The 19,233-nt window shown below is 43.0% G+C and overlaps 1 protein-coding gene across 1 annotated transcript in view; it reads left to right on the top strand.

The window, feature by feature from the left end:
- The window catches only part of TTC39C (tetratricopeptide repeat domain 39C), a 116,517-nt gene that overhangs the window by 60,017 nt on the left and 37,267 nt on the right, over positions 1–19,233 (top strand). Inside the window, 1 exon segment of the mRNA XM_073679181.1 lies at positions 15,416–15,541. Coding sequence (XP_073535282.1) covers positions 15,416–15,541 — 126 coding nt within the window.

Raw genomic sequence — 19,233 nt, 5'->3', positions numbered from 1 at the left:
AGTCATATCAGGTCTAAGAGATCTATTTAATAATGTAAGCAATTTGCATTGTGAAATAGATTTGATTTAAAATGGAACACTCAGTTTTCGTTTTTTTTCTGTACAAATATATCATTTTAAAGGGAAACTGACAATCCTAAGCCGTCTATATGGGCATGTAGGTTGTAGGAAGCTGAATAAACTGATACCTTGATATCTTCAATCCCATAGATGGTTGCATTGAAAAATGATTTGGTCTTATTTAAAACTAAATTCACATTGGCTATTAGAGATGACCATTTTGTACATTTTATCTTTCTGCTGTGCAGAATGTTAAAAGGGGTTTTCCAGGTTTAGAATACTGACTGCCTATTCAATAGAAAGACTCCCTTCAAACTGTTGATTAGCAGTATTGCTTAGTCTCAGCTCCCTGACCATTTGATTGTTGGGCACCGATGGGGTACCATGTCAGCTGGGGGCCTGCTGAAGGCTGTAATCTTTGTCCTCCTGTGAAGCCCAGCCACAGGCTGTGCTTCATAGGACAAGGTGATTTACACTAATACTATATAAATAGTATAAACGACTGGACAATGGCTGATTCAAGTCCCCTAAAAACACTAAAAAGTAATGGAACAAATGAAAGAAAAAGGTTTGTTTGTTTTTAATAATTTAAAATTCCTCCATTAAAAAGAAATGAAAAGAAAAAAAACAGATCTGGTATCACCACGTTCGCAAAAGTCTGGTATCTTACTACTCCGAAATAAAAAACAATTAAAATGGCATCAATGAAAATGGCTCGCCACGTAAAAAACCAATCGCACCCACAGAAAAATAAAACCGTCACCAGTCTCAGGACATAATAATACAAACAATAAAAAAATGTTTTCAAACATCTGCATTTTTTTTTCACCATGTAAAACAAGAAAAAAATTATACAAGTTTAGTATCGCTGTGATCCTACTGACCTGGAAATGATGTTGATAGTTCATTATTGCCATACAATGAATTCTATAAAAAAAACAATGTCATTCTGCAAAAAAAAAAAAAGGAAAAAAACCTTGCGGCAGATGGCTATGTCAATGAAAAAATAAAATTCTGTTTATTGTAAGAATAAATAAAAATAAACACGAAAAAATTGCACATTCCTGAAGAGGTTAAATGAATAGGTCATCTCAAGTGGGAGATTTGGTTTACTGCAGTAGACTAGATAGGCAGGGGGACACCACATCAACAGTAGTGGATGGAAAAGCGAGTTATTGTACTTCTTCCCGGTGATTGTGTGATGAGACTCCTACTTACTAGTTAATTTTATTGGGTCCATGAAGCATCTAAATAATAAGCCTGCCGCACCTTCACTGTCCAGCTTTTTTGGCTGATCATAAAATAATTGACAGCTGCAAATAAGGTAAAAGAAGGAAAATAATAGTCTAGCCACTCCGTTCAGTGTCCACATGGCATTTGTACTGACACTACTGTGAGCAGCGCTTTCCTGGCGGCTTGTACGGCCTCATCCAATGATTTAGCATTTATTTTACATTTATAGCTGGGTAGATCTCTGTGATCTTCAGAGCTCCTGGAAACTGCTCACATGTTGTCCTCATCCCGTTGACGGCTGCTATGTCATCCATATTCATATCTAGATATATGGAAATGATGGAAATGTGCACCAAGGGAACCTGGGAAGAATTATGCAAAGCCGCCGTTTGTTTAAAGCTAAACTCTTGGGGATTTCCATCGGCAGCGATGATATTTGAATAACCGCGGGTGAAATGCTCGTAAATGAAACCTCGTGCATTTAACGGGCATGAGGCTGTCGTACTGGTTAGTCTTGTCTATATTTAGTCCATTGACTGTCCCTGCCACAGCTTGTACTGCATGTATTGTGTATTCTGTGCAGAGCTGCCGTCAGCCCCTCACCGAGACCTCCGGATTGTGAGCGACATGATTGATTCATAGTGCCCATACATCTGCATTCAGTTCCCTTGGACACATTGATGATGACAGTATAATAAGTGGGTCATGTCCGATATATGGCTCCTGGGAAATAATGTGTTGTCTCCTTTATCCTTCCATAGACTATTAGCTCAAATTTTACTACCAGACCATTGTGTGAAGTGGGATTCTGCGGGAGCTCGCACATAGAGTTCACCATTATTAAAGGGGTTTTCCAAAGAACAAAGAACATTTTTATCAATTTGATCTTCGACTAACAATTAGTTTCACAATTGCATGTGATAAAATGTTCCTGTGCTGAGATAATCTTATAAATGTTCCCCTGCTATGTACTGTCAAAGAACTTACAATCCATCGTCAATGGGATTGACTTTACTCCTCCTTCACATAAAGAATCTGTAACACACGAGACGAAGCAAATAAATGTAATGATGGAAGGTAAAAGGTATGTCCAAGTCCAAATAAAACACTATACGAGGTGTTCGTGAGCTGAGCCAGGCCTAGTAGTTATATATTATAAACCCAGGTCAAGTGGAAATCTAATAATGGTCCTCGGCAAAAGGAAAAATCTTCTCTCATCAACACATGTGGCATAGGGCCAGAGACCAACCCAATCATCTGAGTGTTGCCACCTGGCACAGATGTTCTCATAGAGGAGGTCAGAGATGTTGGGGAAAGTTCTAGTCAAGCTTTGTGCAGAAAAGGAGACAGCCTTGGCTCCATCTCTATCTACTTTCTGGCATGTTCCCATACAGAGGACTATATAAGGCACACTGGCCCCATGCTTGGTATGCTGTGTGGGGCCATTTTTTAGGGGGTTGAGGGGGGGTGGATATTTATATTATATATTATATATATATATATATATATATATATATATATATATATATATATATATATATATATATATATATATATATATATATATATATATATATATATGACAATAATAATATATATATTATATAATATATATTTATTATTGTCTTATCCCGTCTGTCTGTCTGTCCTTCTGTCAAGGAAATCCTGCGTCGCTGATTGGTCCGGCCGCGGCCAATCCGCAACGCGGCATTTTAGAAAAAGATGGCGGCCGTTAGCGGCTCATCTGCCGCACGGAGGTCAGCGGCGATGCAGCCGGCTGCTCGCAGCATAAGTCCCCCGACCGGAGTCGCCGCTGACCTCGATGGTGCTACCGTCAGGAGATCAGCGGCTACGGCCGCTGATCTCCCGACGGCAAGTGTGACGCCCTCCTCTCCCCTCCCCTCTCCTCCCGTCCCCCCGCTTGCTCAGGGCCCCGGCACCCGGCGTCAAACTTACCCCTCCCCGTGCCTCCGCAGTAGGTCATGTGGCTTCCGCTGCAGCTCTGTGACGTCTCAGGTCAGAGGGCGCGGTGACGTCTTTACACCGCGCTCTCTCCTGAGCGGTCACAGAGCACAGCGGGAAGATGCCGGCTACGCTGGAGTCCTGAGCAGCAGCTGAGAAGAGAGGTGAGTATTGTTTTTTTTGTTTTTTTATTGTATGCGGGCATAGGGTATTAAATGGTATGGTTGGGTGTGTGACATCGTGGAGGGGCCATTATAAGCGAGGGGGGGTGACATCCTGCATGGGGCACTATGGGGGGGATGTGACATCCTGCATGGGGTATTATATAGGGGGATGTGACTTCCTGCACGGGGTATTATATAGGGGGGATGTGACTTCCTGCATGGGGTATTATATAGGGGGGATGTGACTTCCTGCATGGGGTATTATATAGGGGGATGTGACTTCCTGCATGGGGTATTATATAGGGGGGATGTGACTTCCTGCATGGGGTATTATATAGGGGGATGTGACTTCCTGCATGGGGTATTATATAGGGGGGATGTGACTTCCTGCATGGGGCATTATAAGGGAGGGGGGGGTGTGACATCCTGCATGGGCCACTATGGGGGGGGGGGGGATGTGTCTTCCTGCATGGGGTATTATATAGGGGGGATGTGACTTCCTGCATGGGCCATTATAAGGTGGGGGGGATGTGACACCCTGCATGGGCCACTATGGGGGGATCTAACTATTGGCGGCAGATTTTAAATAAGTACACCACCGTCGGGATACATATTCTAGAATACCCGATGCGTTCGAAACGGGCCACCATCTAATAAATATAAATATATGTATATATATACTGTATGTGTGTGTATATGTATGTATATATGTATATATATATATATATATATATATATATATATATATATATATATATATATATATATATATATATATATATAATATAGCACCTACAATGAGTACCATAATTACAGTGTGTGCTCTCCATGGTATAGGTCATGGTGGGACATAGACTTCTTGATATTTGTATATACAGTACATTTCTTGTGTCCGGTGATACAAGGTAATTTATGTCCTGGACACCTGTTTAGGCAATGTTAGTCTCACTGGTCGTACCTAGACGTTATTAAAGGTCAGGTCTGATGCCGGCTGATAATGACTTCAATCCTAGTGTTCCTTTATAGGCGTTTTGAAAAATATCTTTGCCCCCTTTCCAGAGAACTGTTGATGAGCATAGACATGGAGATAAGTAAATTTTCTATTTAAGGTATATTTTTTTTCTAGAACTAACAGAGAAGCATTAGTTTTTTACGTATTTCTGCCACCCTGGTGCTATGCCAGTGACTAAAGGATGATATACATGTAGCAGTCAGTGATTACAGTCATGTAATGGCTGCAGATCTACTATGTGATGCATACAGGTGCATCTCACTAAATTAGAATATCATAAAAAAAATTAATTTATTTCAGTTCTTCAATACAAAAAGTGAAACTCACATATTATATAGAGTCATTACAAACAGAGTGATCTATTTCAAGTGTTTATTTCTATTAATGTTGATGATTATGGCTTACAACCAATGAAAACACCAGTCATTATCTCAGAATATTAGAATACTTTATAACACCAGCTTGAAAAATGTTTTTAAAATCCGAAATGTTGGCCTACTGAAATGTATGTTCAGTAAATGCCCTCAATACTTGGTCGGGGCTCCTTTTGCATCAATTACTGCATCAATGCGGCGTGGCATGGAGGCGATCAGGCTGTGGCACTGCTGAGGTGTTATGGAAGCCCAGGTTGCTTTGATAGCAGCCTTCAGCTCGTCTGCATTGTTGGGTCTGGTGTCTCTCATCTTCCCCTCTTTGAGGTTAAGGTCAGGCCAGTTTTCTGGCCAATCAAGCACTGTGATACTGTTGTTTTTAAACCGGGTATTGGTACTTTTGGCAGTGTGGACAGGTGCCAAGTCCTGCTGGAGAATGACATTTCCATCTCCAAAAAGCTTGTCAGCAGAGGGAAGCATGAAGTTATCTAAAATTTCCCAGTAGACGGCTGCGCTGACATTGGTCTTGATAAAACACAGTGGACCTACACCAGCGGATGACATGGCTCCCCAAACCATCACTGATTGTGGAAACTTCACACTAGACCTCAAGCAGCTTGGATTGTGGCCTCTCCACTCTTCCTCCAGACTCTGGGACCTTGGTTTCCAAATGATAATTGGAACTCTGGGACCTTGTGAAGTGTGTCAATGACTGCCTTCTGGACATCTGTCAAGTCAGCAGTCTTCCCCATGATTGTGGAGCCTACTGAAACAGACTAAGGGACCTTTTTAAATGCTTAGGAAGCCTTTGCTGGTGTTTTTTGTTAATTATTTTAATTTACTGATATAATGACTTTTGTGTTTTCATTGGCTGTAAGTCATAATCATCAACATTAACAGAGGAATAAACACTTGAAATAGATCACTCTGTTTGTAATGACTCTAATATATGAGTTTCACTTTTTGTATTGACGAACTGAAATAAATTAACTTTTTGCTGATATTCTAATTTAGTGAGATGCACCTGTAAGTGTTGGCATTAGGGCTACAAATTTCTATTCAACCATGGCAAAATTTGCATCTGTTGTACAGGTTCCATCCCCCCCCCCCCACGTTTTTGTGGGTAGTTCTGCATCCGGATGTACCTGAATGTATGTGACTCTAGGGTGTATGTGGGCCCAGGAGGCGGGCTGCAGAGCGAGCTAGTACCTTCTTTGTACAATGCCGCATTATGTTGCCATGTAAACCACTTTTGTCCATAGACTATGAAATATACGACAGAGTACAGTGCATGGTCAGATACCTTCCATAGGCTTATATCTCATGTATGTGTATGATTAATGCAGTGAGTGAGGCCTGACGAGTGTCACTGCTGGATGGACTGCGCTGTAGACTGCAGCGACTGCACAGCTCAGCACTGACCTTGGTGAGCTCTGCTTAGTGCTGTGTCTAAAGATAGATACCGGCCCTGCATCTTCCAAGACGCTGCGCTGAGTGCCCAGAGCATGTGTGCGAGGGCTCGGCCGCAGACTATTCTTTATACGGCTACAGACTCTATTCTTTATACAGCCTGCTTTATGTCTGTGTTTACCGTGAGGATTAAGAATTAGTATTTTGTGACTATATAACTTGCATAATCTATAGTCTGTTAGGTGCAGTAAATATAATATACACTGAGCAGGCATAACATCAAAACTGCCTGCCAAATATTGCATGGGACCCCTTGTGCCATCAAAGAAGCGCTGATATGTGAGGCATTGACTCCACAAGACCTCTGAAGGTATGCTGTGGTATCTGTCGCCAAGATGATGGCAACATATCCTTAAAGTCCTGTAAGTTACGAGGCCAGGCTTCTATGGACGAAACTTGTGTTTTTTTTCACCTCCCACAAATACTCCCATCAGGATGGGCTTGCTCCATGGTCCAGCTCTGATACCCCATTGTTGGTGCTTTCAGCAGTGGACATGGGTCAGCATGGGCACTCTGCAGCTTCACAGCTCCCTACATAGCAAGCTGCAGTGCACTGTCTTCTGACACTTGTCTATTATGCCCAGCACTTAAAGGGGTTTTCCCACGAACAAAAGTAGATCTTGGAATAATAATAAGTTCCACAATTGGATGTGTTAAATAAAATGTTCCTGTGCTGAGATAATCTTATAAATGTGCCCTGCTGTGTACTGTGTAATGGCCGTGTCTGACCTTGCAGGAACATGGTCTGATCATACCACAGCTCCTGGGCAGGAGGGGAAGCAAAAGAGTATACAGATATTACCGCAGGGGATCGCAGCTGATTCTTACTGTGAGGTAAAACATTTTCCTGCCTGTTTTTAAACAATGTTTTACTTCAAAGAAAGAATTATTTGTGATCCCGTGCTATAATGTCTATATACTTTTTTGTCCCCCCTCCCCCCCTACCCAGGAGATGTGGTGTAGTCAGACGCAGCCATTACACAGTACACAGCAGGGGAACATTTATAAGATTATCTCAGCACAGGAACATTTTATTTAAATACATCCAATTGTGGAAATTATTATTATTCCAAGATCTATTGATTAAAAGGAACTTTTTTTTGTTCGTGGGAAAACCCCTTTAAAGGGACTCTGTCAGCACAGAATGACTGCTCAAACCAAGTACAGGTTCTCTGTGCATGACGGCGAGGGCAATCATTTATATACACCTTCCCACCTGCTTAGTTTCTAGCTATCTCTTCCCTTCTCTGACTCCATGAAGCCATAGTGGTCAAAGAAGAGGGGGGTAGAGATTAAGGGAAAACAAGCAGGTGGGAAGGTGTATATAAACGATTGGCCCCGCTGTGCAGGACTTGGGTTGAACAGTCATTCTGTGCTGACTGTGCCTTCAAATGGAACCTGTCAGCTGATTCATGCTTCCCGAACCACAGGCAGCATGAATCAGACACATACTGCAGTATTTTAGAGAACACATTCTTTGAAAGCTGGCTGGGTACTATGTATCTAGCCCAACTGGTCAGATGCAGATCGTTGGCAGCTTCTTCTTACCCCGCTTCCCTAGACTGATAGGTTTCTTCCTATGTGTGTATGGATAGGAAGAGGCCCGTGACTCACTGGGGCAGCGAGAAGCCAGCAGTGACCTACCTTGAGCTAGTCATCTGAGACACTTTATCCCCAGCTTTTTTTTTCAAGCTTTTTCAAGCGATCTGTTCTCTGCAATGTTTCGGAGTAAAACACACTGCTGCAATAATGTAGCCGATCTCTGATTCATGCTGCATGTGCTTCAGGCAGCATGAATCCGCTTATAAGTTCCCTGTAAACCATTTTAGCAATTTGTGCTACAGTAGCCCTTCTGTGGGATTGGAGGTATGAACCAGATGACCCATCTAATCAGTGTCTTTGGGCGTTCATAACCCTGCTACTAGTTCACTGAATGCAATGTTGACCCCACAAGACCTACAGTTTTGGAAAAGCTCTGAATTAGTCACCCAGCTATAACAGTGTGGCCCTTGTGATAAAATCCTTATGCTTGACCAATATTTCATATTTTCCGATCACCCATGACAGCACCACAACGAGAGGGGAGATCCGCCCTTCCAGGACAGGAAACCTACAGAATAAAAGGGTGGCGCCTCTCCACCACCTCAGTTGGTTTCCTGTCCTTGAGGGGGAACCTTGTTAAAACGGCGGCAGAAGAAAGAAGAGAAGATTATTCCCAGACCTGGGCCGGTCGGATTCCAACAGGGCACAGTCTCTGCTGCGGCCGGCGCCAGGAACCTGGAAGCGCCATGGTGGATCCAAGGGGGCCTGTTCCGTCGGACGGGCGCAAGCAGCAGCCGCACCATTACTGTATGGTGATCTGACAGCCGTGCATCCCGGCGGCGCAGGACTCTATCCAGGAAATCGTGCCCTAAAACGCACGGCGGTGAAAAAAGAAGTAGCGGAGACCCGTGTCTTCTAACATGTTTCTGGCTACTGTTTTGTACCAGTCTTCGGCCCTGATGATGAGCGTACCGGAGTGTCCTTGATGGGAGAACCTTAAACAGGCTTACCTGTTGAAGATCCGGATACTACTGAGCGGCACCCCTGCCTGGGTTTGGCAGCTCCAGCTCCGTGCATCAGTGGAGAAGCTGCTGTGGAACTGTGCCCCTGTCTGTGGTCAGCAGCTCCGGCTCTGTACATCAATGGGAGCACCTGTTGAGCTGCGCCCCTGCCTGGGGTTAGCAGCTCCAGCTTTGATCGGCGCACTATTGGAGGTGCCCCTGGCTGGGATTGGCCACCCCAGTATTGCTCAGGCACGGCCGGATGGAGAGGAACAGGCCTGTGACTTGGTCCAGCCTTCAAATCCGTACAGCTGGTGGTGAGTGATCTTCGTGAATGTTTACCTTGTTTATGGGGCCCTTTCCTTGTTATGGTTACTAGGAAAGGGTGAAGGAAGTTAGCGCAAAACTCAGAAATGGGTGTGTGTGCGCGCTCTGTAAGACCCCATCTGGACCAAGGGCCTCGTGCTTTAAATTTGGCTTCAGGACCGAAGTTGGACCTTAGACCTCTAGGCTAAAGTTAGCCACATGTCTGGGCCGCACAGAGTCTCATGATTGGGCTCCAGAATTTACCACAAAAATGAGCCTCAATCTGCTCAATAAATGTTAAACTAACACTCAGAGGTTCTGTTGTCCTTCAGTCTGTTTACTCCATCCATAGGACGGCACATGGTGTTAATACAGCACATGGTCTCTGTGAAGGTCGGCTGTCCAGCTGCGTCTCATCAGTTGGCTTCTTCAAGTGGGGCTAGTCTGACAATTTAGATTTACCACCCAAAGGAAAGGTTTATCCTTCATTCTGATGGATTACTCTTTTAAATAAAAATCTGAGCTCAGTGCATCACAGTGCCCCATAAAGCCTCATTGCGCTTCACAAAGAGCACATCATAGTGCCTCATGGCACATCATAGTGCGTCATAGCATAGTGCTTCATAGCACATCATAGTGCCTCATGGCACATCGTAGCATAGTGCCTCATGGCACATCATAGCATAGTGCCTCATAGCACATCATGGTGCCTCATAGCACATCATGGTGCCTCATAGCACATCATAGTGTCTCATAGCATAGCGCTTCATAGCACATCATAGTGCCTCATGGCACATCATAGTATAGTGCCTCATAGCACATCTTAGTACCTCATAGCATAGCGCTTCATAGCACATCATGGTGCTGCTTAGTGCCTCATGGCACATCATAGCATAGCGCTTCATAGCACATCATAGTGTCTCATAGCACATCTTAATACCTCATAGCATAGCACTTCATAGCACATCATAGTGCCTCATAGCATAGCACTTCATAGCACATCATAGTGCCGCATAGTGCCTCATGGCACATCATAGTGCCTCATAGCATAGCACTTCATAGCACATCATAGTGCCTCATGGCACATCACCTCACAGTGCCTCATAGCACCTCACAGCGCATCATAGTGTCTTATAGTGCCTCATAGCACTTCATTGCGCCTTATGGCTCTTCATAGCTCCTCATAGCATAACATATCATAGTAACTCATAGCATATCATAGTGCCTTATGGTGCATTCATAGTGCCATAGACCACCTGTTAGTGCCTCATAGCCCTTCACAGTGCCTGTTAGTACCTTATGGGGCCTCATAGTGTCTCGGTGCTTTAGGGTGGCCCTGTGCCTCATAGTCCCTCTTTGTAAAGGTACTGGTTGCACAACTAAGTTTATGTCTGACAAAACCAAGTTCAGCAACCGTAAACTGTGCATGGCAAGCTTACCGAATTTAGGGGGAAAAGTATCCTAACCTCTATTTTGAAGACAGAGGGTGACATTATTCCTGGCTGGTGCTCAGCTGGCTCGGTGGAATGCCGGTTGGAGGCAGGTGACGATAAGAGCGCTTCCTTAGTTTTGCAGGTTAATCATATACCTTGTAGGGTTTCACTCTCAAAGGTAGGAGGCATCACATAGTGCTCATACAGCCATTGTGGGTTTGGTTCAATCGAGCGCAGTTTTATTGCTTTTTACAGGTTGCACAGAAGTCATAAACATTAATATTTCTGGTCTTGTCCAAGCGCTGACTAAATAGGACAGACCCTGACTACTCATATACAGCTCAGCTAACCCAGCTTGATCAAACAAAGCAATATTTATCCAGGGCAACCACTTTTACTTGCAGACTCAGCTCGGGTGGAGTCTGGCCTGTGTCTCTGATTAGCTCCAAGACGCATACAGTCTGCTCTGCTTTCCAGCAGTCTGACTAAGGTGAATGCCTAGCCTGCTCTGGTGCTTAGCTCTCCAGGTGCCCTAATCAAGACCTGTAAAGCTATTATTTAACCCAGTCATACCTGGGTTTGCTACAGCCCGAAGGGGCTGTACAGATTCCTGAGAGTTAGATCATTGGAAATGGACTCTATAAGACCAGCTTGTAAATCTGTAGTTCCAGATTGCTATATAGTAGTATAGGTGTTTTAAGGAAGTATACAATCAGGGTCCAATTCACATGAAACATCAAATTTCCTGAGAATAGTTCTTGGTATAAAATGAGGATTTAGGCTTTCAGTTTGTGTCCTTCGGTTCAGATGTTAATGAGCCTTAAGGCTTTATGGACAACTCTCATATCGAAGGAAGAGGCATTGACAATAGTTTACCTCAACTATTTCGGGATTATGGGCCGATCCATTGAGCGCTGCAGAACTCACTGGGAGTAAGAGTTGTGGTCTCCCAAGGTAGAATAAGGAGTCCTGCTATATGTCAAAATTAATAAGCAGTCTGGCCACAACTCTGAACAAGGCAATATTGCTGTTAATAACTCTAATCTCCTACATTCCAGTAGTAGCATGGTCACAGGTACACACCCGTGGGCTGCCTCTAAAGATCCGGCTCCTCTAACCTAAAGAAGCTTTAGGCAGTATATAAGAGAGCTCCATTCATCTATACATGGTCACCATGTAAAGATCTTGTCATACAACAGAATAGCTTTAGCTTACGTAAACCATTATGGAGGAACTCTGCCAAGATCCCTAATGACACATGTCTAATCAGTTCAGATGGCGAAGTCTCACCTTTTATTTTTAACAGCACCTCATATAAAGTGGAAGAGAATTGCAGGTGGACCTTTTTAGCTGTAGACTACTGGAACAGTGTCCAACCTGCATTGAATAAGCAAGGAATGTGAAAGTGGGTTTTGGATCTAGGCCCATTTTCAGTCCAAAAATGGCACCCTGGGATCTGAATCCAGTGCTTACGGCTGTAACAAGCCTTCACTTGAACCCATGGATTCAGGGTCTTCACATTTAAAAACTAGTATCCCGGTGGCCCTGACTTTAGCATGGTAAGTTAGTGACATTCAAGCTTTGTCGGTTAATGCTTTGTTTATACAGATCCTAGAAGATGGGCCGGTTCCGGAGCTACCCTATCTTCCGAAGATGGCTTCCAATTTCCATAGAAATCAGGAGATTGTGCACCCTACTTTCTGTGCTAATCCGGGGAATCCATGGCAGAACAATAAGAAAGCGGATGTCCCCATCAAGCATTATGTAAAGTTGTGATTCAGTCTTCACCTTGCACCTTCTATAGACTCTATAGGCTTGATCTGGGATCGTCTGCTGTCCTTTCCTTTAGGGAAACTGTTCTACAGGCTGTGGTCCCACCCTAACTTTAAAGTTTTTTCTCTGTAAATCTCTCGTTGTGGTGCTGTCATGGGTGATAGGAAAACACTAAATTATTTACCGGTAATGGGATTTTCCTGAGCCCATGACAGCACCCTTATATTCCCTCCCATCACTGGTAGAAGTTGATCATTTCATTTCCTTCGTGTTGTTTGATTCACGCAGTGTGTAAAAGGAAAAATTATGGGATATATAACTATTAAGTAGTGTCCTCTCATGCTCTGTAAAGAACCGAGGTGGTGGAGAGGTGCCGCCCTTTTATTCTGTATGTTTCCTGTCCTGGAAGGGCAGATGCCCTCTCTCTCGTTGTGGTGCGGTCATGGGCACAGGAAAATCACATTACCGGTAAGTAATTTAGTGTTTCATCACATTTACTTCTATAACTTGCCTGTTCATTTGCTCCCTAATTTACGGTATCTGACATCTTAACAGGCATCATTTTGTCTATATTATTTATAGTAATCCTTTTTGTAATTGTGAGATATACAGTATATACACAGTACTACTCAAAGGTATTAGCATTAGTATCATTATAAGTGAAAGAACAGAGGAGAAATCTAAATCAAGTCAGTATTTGGTGTGATTACCCTTTGCCTTCAAAACCTCATCAAAGCATCAATTCTTCTTGGTACTCTTTTACAGACCGGTTTTGAAGGAACTCTCTAGGAAAGTTGTTCCAACCATCTTGGAGAACTAACCACCGATCTTCTGTGGATGTAGATTTATGCAAATCCTTCTGTCTATTCATGTAATCCCACAGACATGATGATGCTGAGCTAAGGGCTCTGTGGGGACCATTTCATCACTTTCAGCAATCTTTGTTGTTGTTTACACGAAGATAGTTCTTAATAACATTGGTTGTATGTTTGGGATCGTTGTTCAACTGCAGAATAAATTGGGGCCAGTTAGATGATTCCCTGATGGTACTGCATGATGGAATAAGTATCTGCCTATATTTCTCAACAATGAAGACACCCAGAAATGAGAAAAGTTCAGGGTTGTAGACCCAGTGGTCAGCCAAGGACATCAGATGAAAGACACATCTTGCTTATTTCCCTTCAAAATTGGAAGATATCCAGCCGTGCCATCAGCTCATCAACCAGTGAGAACAATCTACACACATCTACTGTTCAGAGAAGTCTGGACAGAATGGTCTTCGTGGAAGAACTGCAGCCAATAAACTTCCTTTCAACATGGAGACAAGGCCAAGTGACTGTGCGTAGTTCAATCTGGTCTTCAGAAAAATGGCAGCAGATGATCTGGACTGAAGTCAAAATGTAAAATATTTGTCTGTAACAAAAGGGAGTTTGTGTGTTGGAAGGGCTGGAGAGCGGTACAATGATTGCCTGCAGGCAACAGTGAAGCATGGCGGAGGGTCTTTGCAAGATTGAAGCTGCATTTCAGCCAATGGAGTTTGCAGACATATACTTGTCCATCATACTGTACCATTAAGAAGGCCTGTGATTGGGTCCACATTAATTCTGCAGCCGAACAATGATCCCGAACATACAGCCAATATCAGGGAATTCTGAAAGTGATGATATGGCCCACAAAAAGCCCTGGTCTCAACATCAATGTGTCTGTCTGGGATTACATGGAGAGACAGAAGGATTTGTGCAAGCGACATCCACAGAGGATCTGTGGTTAGTTGTTATCAGTGTTTGGTATGTTTTTACTATCAGTGATTTTTTTTTTTTCGTTTGCAAATAAAATTTGAAAAGCTTCTCCTACTCTTACAATTGGATGAAACACAGACGTCTGATTAATTTGCAGAGATGCAGTTAAAAAAAATACATGTGATTAACACCATAGACTTTCATGGGTATGAAAAATGGACATCTGATTGAGGGCTTTGGCTTCATTTACACATTTATATTAGGCTATGTTCACACGTTGCATTTTTTGCTGCATTTTTTTATGCAAATTTTAAAAGCTGTTTTTTACTGTACCAGCACAAGCTATGGGATTTCAGAAATCTCATACACACACATTGTTTCTTTTTCCTGATTAAATTGGATAACGACTGCGTTTTGGAAAGCCGCAGCATGTCAATTATTTCAGTGTTTTTGCAGCATGTTTTTCATCATAGAAAGCAATGAGGAAGTGCAAAAATGCTGCAAAAACCCAAACATGCATTTTTGCTGCGTTTTTGGTGAATAAAACTTACTTTATTAAACATGTATTCTAGATAAATGACACACATAATCTGCACTAAAGAACGCAGAAAAACCTGCTTTTTGTAAGCAGCTTCTTTACAACCAAGAGAGCAGGTTTTGCCTGCAGAAAAAAGCAGTAAAAAAGCAACAAGTGAACATAGCCTTAGTGTTACCATTTGAGACAAATGGCCCATGTTTTTTTTTTTTTCCTCCAATGTCCCCCTAGTTGCATCAGTTTTTTTCTAATCTGTTTTTTCTTTCGCTGAAGTAGGTAGACTGTCTCTGAACGTTGTATTTTTTTTTTATCCATTGACTCTTAACTCTTAATAAAGTATCCGTTAATAATTGTTGTAACTTGGATGGAGCTCTGATGGACGTCGTCCGTGTTTCATCTGTTTTATGCGGATCCCCACAGACTTTAATGGCCGAGTCTGATCCACAAATCAGATGAGAATAGGACATGCTTAGAGTCTCATGGACTGGACACACAGAACTGTTTTTAAAACTGATTTTTGTGTGGATCAATGAAACTCTCTTGGTCAGTGGGCTATCCCCCAAAAAATCTGACAGCGCAAGGATGTGTTACACGGATGTGTGATTGTAGCCCAATGTAAAAGTGGTAGACTACTGTCATGGGGACCAGAACCCATCTGGCTTTTGCAATTTTCATTTCTAATATTCTTTAAAAGCAGTTGGCTTTGAATACTACACATGTGATAGGAATAAATATTTTCAGGATGTTGCATTTTTTTCATTTTGGATTTTTAACTTTGATTTTGGAATACAACGCCTATGATTTTCTTCTGCAGAACGCCATGATGACTTTTGAAGAGGAAAAAATGCAGATAGCATGCGATGACTTGAAAATGACTGAGAAGCTGTGTGAGAGCGATGAAGGCGTAATCGAGACCATCAAAAATAAAATCAAGAAAAATGTAAGTATGGGGTTACTCAGTCAAACTGAGACCTGTACAACTTCTACAATCTATATGTACTCTATAATATACTCCAAATCTAATACCTATACAGTGACATATATTGGAGGCATCTGATGGAAGTATACGCTGTGAAATCCTTCCTCTAAGCATACGTTGGAAGCTCAGTGTGCATGCGCCATAATTCTAGAATTTTAAAATCAAGGGACAGTGCCTCCAGGACGAGAGCCTTTTAGATTTAGACATTGTATATGAAGTAGGGATTCTAAGGCTATGTGCACACAGTGCGTTTTTTTATGCAGCAAATCCGCGCGGATTTGGCCCCAAAATCTCATTGCAAACCTTATCCCATGGTTTCCTATGAGATTTGGCAAGATCTGTGCACATGTTCAGGAATTTTCCTTACAGAAAAAGAAGCAGCACGTCAATTCTTTGTGCGTTTTGGCCTGCATTTTTCCTATACAATGCATTGGAAAAAACACATGGCAAAAACTCATGAAAATGCATAAAAAATGCGTGGAATTTCCGCAGTGTTTTTGCTGCCAAGAGGTGCAAAACCTTGCAGAAACGCTACAGAAATTTCTGCAAGCAAATACGGATTGGCGTACATAACACTACGTTCCCACAATGAGCTTTTGGAGCATATTTTTGCTGTGTTAAAAACACAGCATCCTAAAGTTCCAGCAGAGCGGATGGGATTTATAGAAATCTCCTGCCCACTGTTCTTCTTTATAACAGAGCATAGCCTGAACTGCGGTCTTCTTTTCCAATCCGCAGCATGTCAATTTCTCTTGCGGGTACTCTGAGTTTTCTGTGTGGATTTTCCCAATAGACTTGCATGAAATTCGGAAAATTTGCAGGCAAAAAACACACATGCGTTTCTGCGGTGGAAATACATCAGAAACGCATGTAATCTGTACCCGAGTATCTCAATAAGATTTTATCAAAGCCAAACACTAGGAAGTATCAAAAACAAAGCAGCTTTACTTAAAGCATGACATAACAACAAGAGACAAAAACCGCAGCGCAAAAAAAACGCATGTTAAAAAACCGCACACAATAACCCACAAGTCACCTAACATAAATAATAGGTGAAGAAATTCTGCAGCCTCAAAAACTCACCTAAAGCTTATCATGGGAACGTAGCCTGAGACGACGTTCCCACAATGAGCTTCTACTGAATTTTTTGATGCTGCAGGATTTTTGCACCTATTTATTTTGGGCTACTGCGTTTTTATCTCGTTTTTGACTCTGCGTTTTTTGTCTCTTGAAGCTGCTTTGTATTTGACAAAACTTTGATACACTTAGGTGCGGATTACATGTAATGTCAAATCTGGTGGCAGATCCGCTAAAAATCTAAACAAGGTGACGAGATATTTTCCATTATTGTTGTTGGGAAAGTTGGTTTAGTTGGTACCACTGGGCAAGTCATTGCAGTGCTGTTACAACAACTGATGTATATATGTATGTGTAATATATACTGCTCAAAAAAATAAAGGGAACACTCAAATAACACATCCTAGATATGAATGAATGAAATATTCTCATTGAATACTTTGTTCTGTAGAAAGTTGAATGTGCTGACAACAAAATCACACAAAAATCATCAATGGAAATTAAATTGATTAACCAATGAAGGCCTGGATTTGGAGTCACCCCCAAAATTAAAGTGGAAAAACACACTACAGGCTGATCCAACTTTGATGTAATGTCCTTAAAACAAGTCAAAATGAGGCTCAGTATCGTGTGTGGCCTCCACGTGCCTGTATGACCTCTCTACAACGCCTGGGCATGATCCTGATGAGGTTGTGCGTGGTCTCCTGTGGGATCTCCTCCCAGACCTGGACTAAAGCATCCGCCAACTCCTGGACAGTCTGTGGTGCAACGTGACGTTGATGGATGGAGCGAGACATGATGTCCCAGATGTGCTCATTCGGATTCAGGTCTGGGGAACGGGCGGGCCAGTCCATAGCTTCAATGCCTTCATCTTGCAGGAACTGCTGACACACTCCAGCCACATGAGGTCTGGCATTGTCCTGCATTAGGAGGAACCCAGGGCCAACCGCACCAGCATATGGTCTCACAAGGGGTCTGAGGATCTCATCTTAGTGCCTAATGGCAGTCAGGCTACATCTGGTCAGGCAACCTCTGGCGAGCACATGGATGGCTGTGCGGCCCTCTAAAGAAATGCCACTCCACACCATTACTGACCCACTGCCAAACTGGTCATGCTGAAGGATGTTGCAGGCAGCAGATCGCTCTCCACGACGTCTCCAGACTCTGTCACGTCTGTCACATGTGCTCAGTGTGAACCTGCTTTCATCTGTGAAGAGCACAGGGTGCCAGTCACCACTTTGCCAATCCTGGTGTTCTGTGGCAAATGGCAAGCGTCCTGTACGGTGTTGGTCTGTGAGCACAACCCCCATCTGTTGACGTCGGGCCCTCATCCCACCCTCATGGAGTCGTTTTCTAACCGTTTGTGCAGACACATGCACATTTGTGGCCTGCTGGAGGTCATTTTGCAGGGCTCTGGCAGTGCTCCTCCTGTTCCTCCTTGCACAAAGGCGGAGGTAGCGGTCCTGCTGCTGGGTTGTTGCCCTCCTATGGCTCCCTCCACATCTCCTGGTATCTGCTCCATGCTCTGGACACTGCGCTGACAGACACAGCTACCCTTCTTGCTACAACTCGCACTGATGTGCCATCCTGGATGAACTGCACTACCTGAGCAACTTCTGTGGGTTGTACTGTAGAAACCGCCTCATGCTATTGTACCTCTAGGTGTCAGAGCAATGGCAAAATGAAAAAGTGACCAAAACAACAGCCAAAAAGGATGAGAACAGATAAATGGTCTGTGGTCACCACTTGCAGAACCACTCCTTTATAGGGGTTATCTTGCTAATTGCCTATCATTTCTATCAGTTGTCTGTTCCATTTGCACAACAGCAGGAGAAATTGATTCACAATCAGTGTTGCTTCATAACTGGACAGGTAGATTTCACAGAAGTGTTATTGACTTGGAGATACATTGTGTTGTTTAAGTGTTCCCTTTATTTTTTTGAGCAGTGTATACAGTGGTGGCCAAAAGTATTGGCACCCCTGCAATTCTGTCAGATAATACTCAGTTTCTTCCTGAAAATGATTGCAATCACAAATTCTTTGGTATTATTATCTTCATTTAATTTGCTTGCAAGGAAAAAACACAAGAGAATGAAGCAAAAATCAAATCATTGATCATTTCACACAAAACTCCAAAAATGGGCCAGACAAAAGTATTGGCACCCTCTGCCTAATACTTGGTTGCACAACCTTTAGCCAAAAGAACTGCGAACAACTGCTTCCGGTAACCATCAATGAGTTTCTTACAATGCGCTGCTGGAATTGTAGACCATTCTTCTTTGGCAAACTGCTCCAGATCCCTGATATTTGAAGGGTGCCTTCTCCAAACTGCCATTTTGAGATCTCTCCACAGGTGTTCTATGGGATTCAGGTCTGGACTCATTGCTGGCCACCTTAGAAGTCTCCAGTGCTTTCTCTCAAACCATTTTATAGTGCTTTTGGAAGTGTGTTTTGGGTCATTGTCCTGCTGGAAGACCCATGACCTCTGAGGGAGACCCAGCTTTCTCACACTGAGCCCTACATTATGCTGCAAAATTTGTTGGTAGTCTTCAGACTTCATAATGCCATGCACACGG

The sequence above is a fragment of the Phyllobates terribilis genome, unplaced genomic scaffold (genome assembly GCF_046119375.1).
Source record: "Phyllobates terribilis strain yellow unplaced genomic scaffold, ASM4611937v1 Scaffold_4__5_contigs__length_816908805, whole genome shotgun sequence".
NCBI lineage: Eukaryota > Metazoa > Chordata > Amphibia > Anura > Dendrobatidae > Phyllobates > Phyllobates terribilis.
This window is presented reverse-complemented; position numbering and strand designations above follow the sequence as displayed.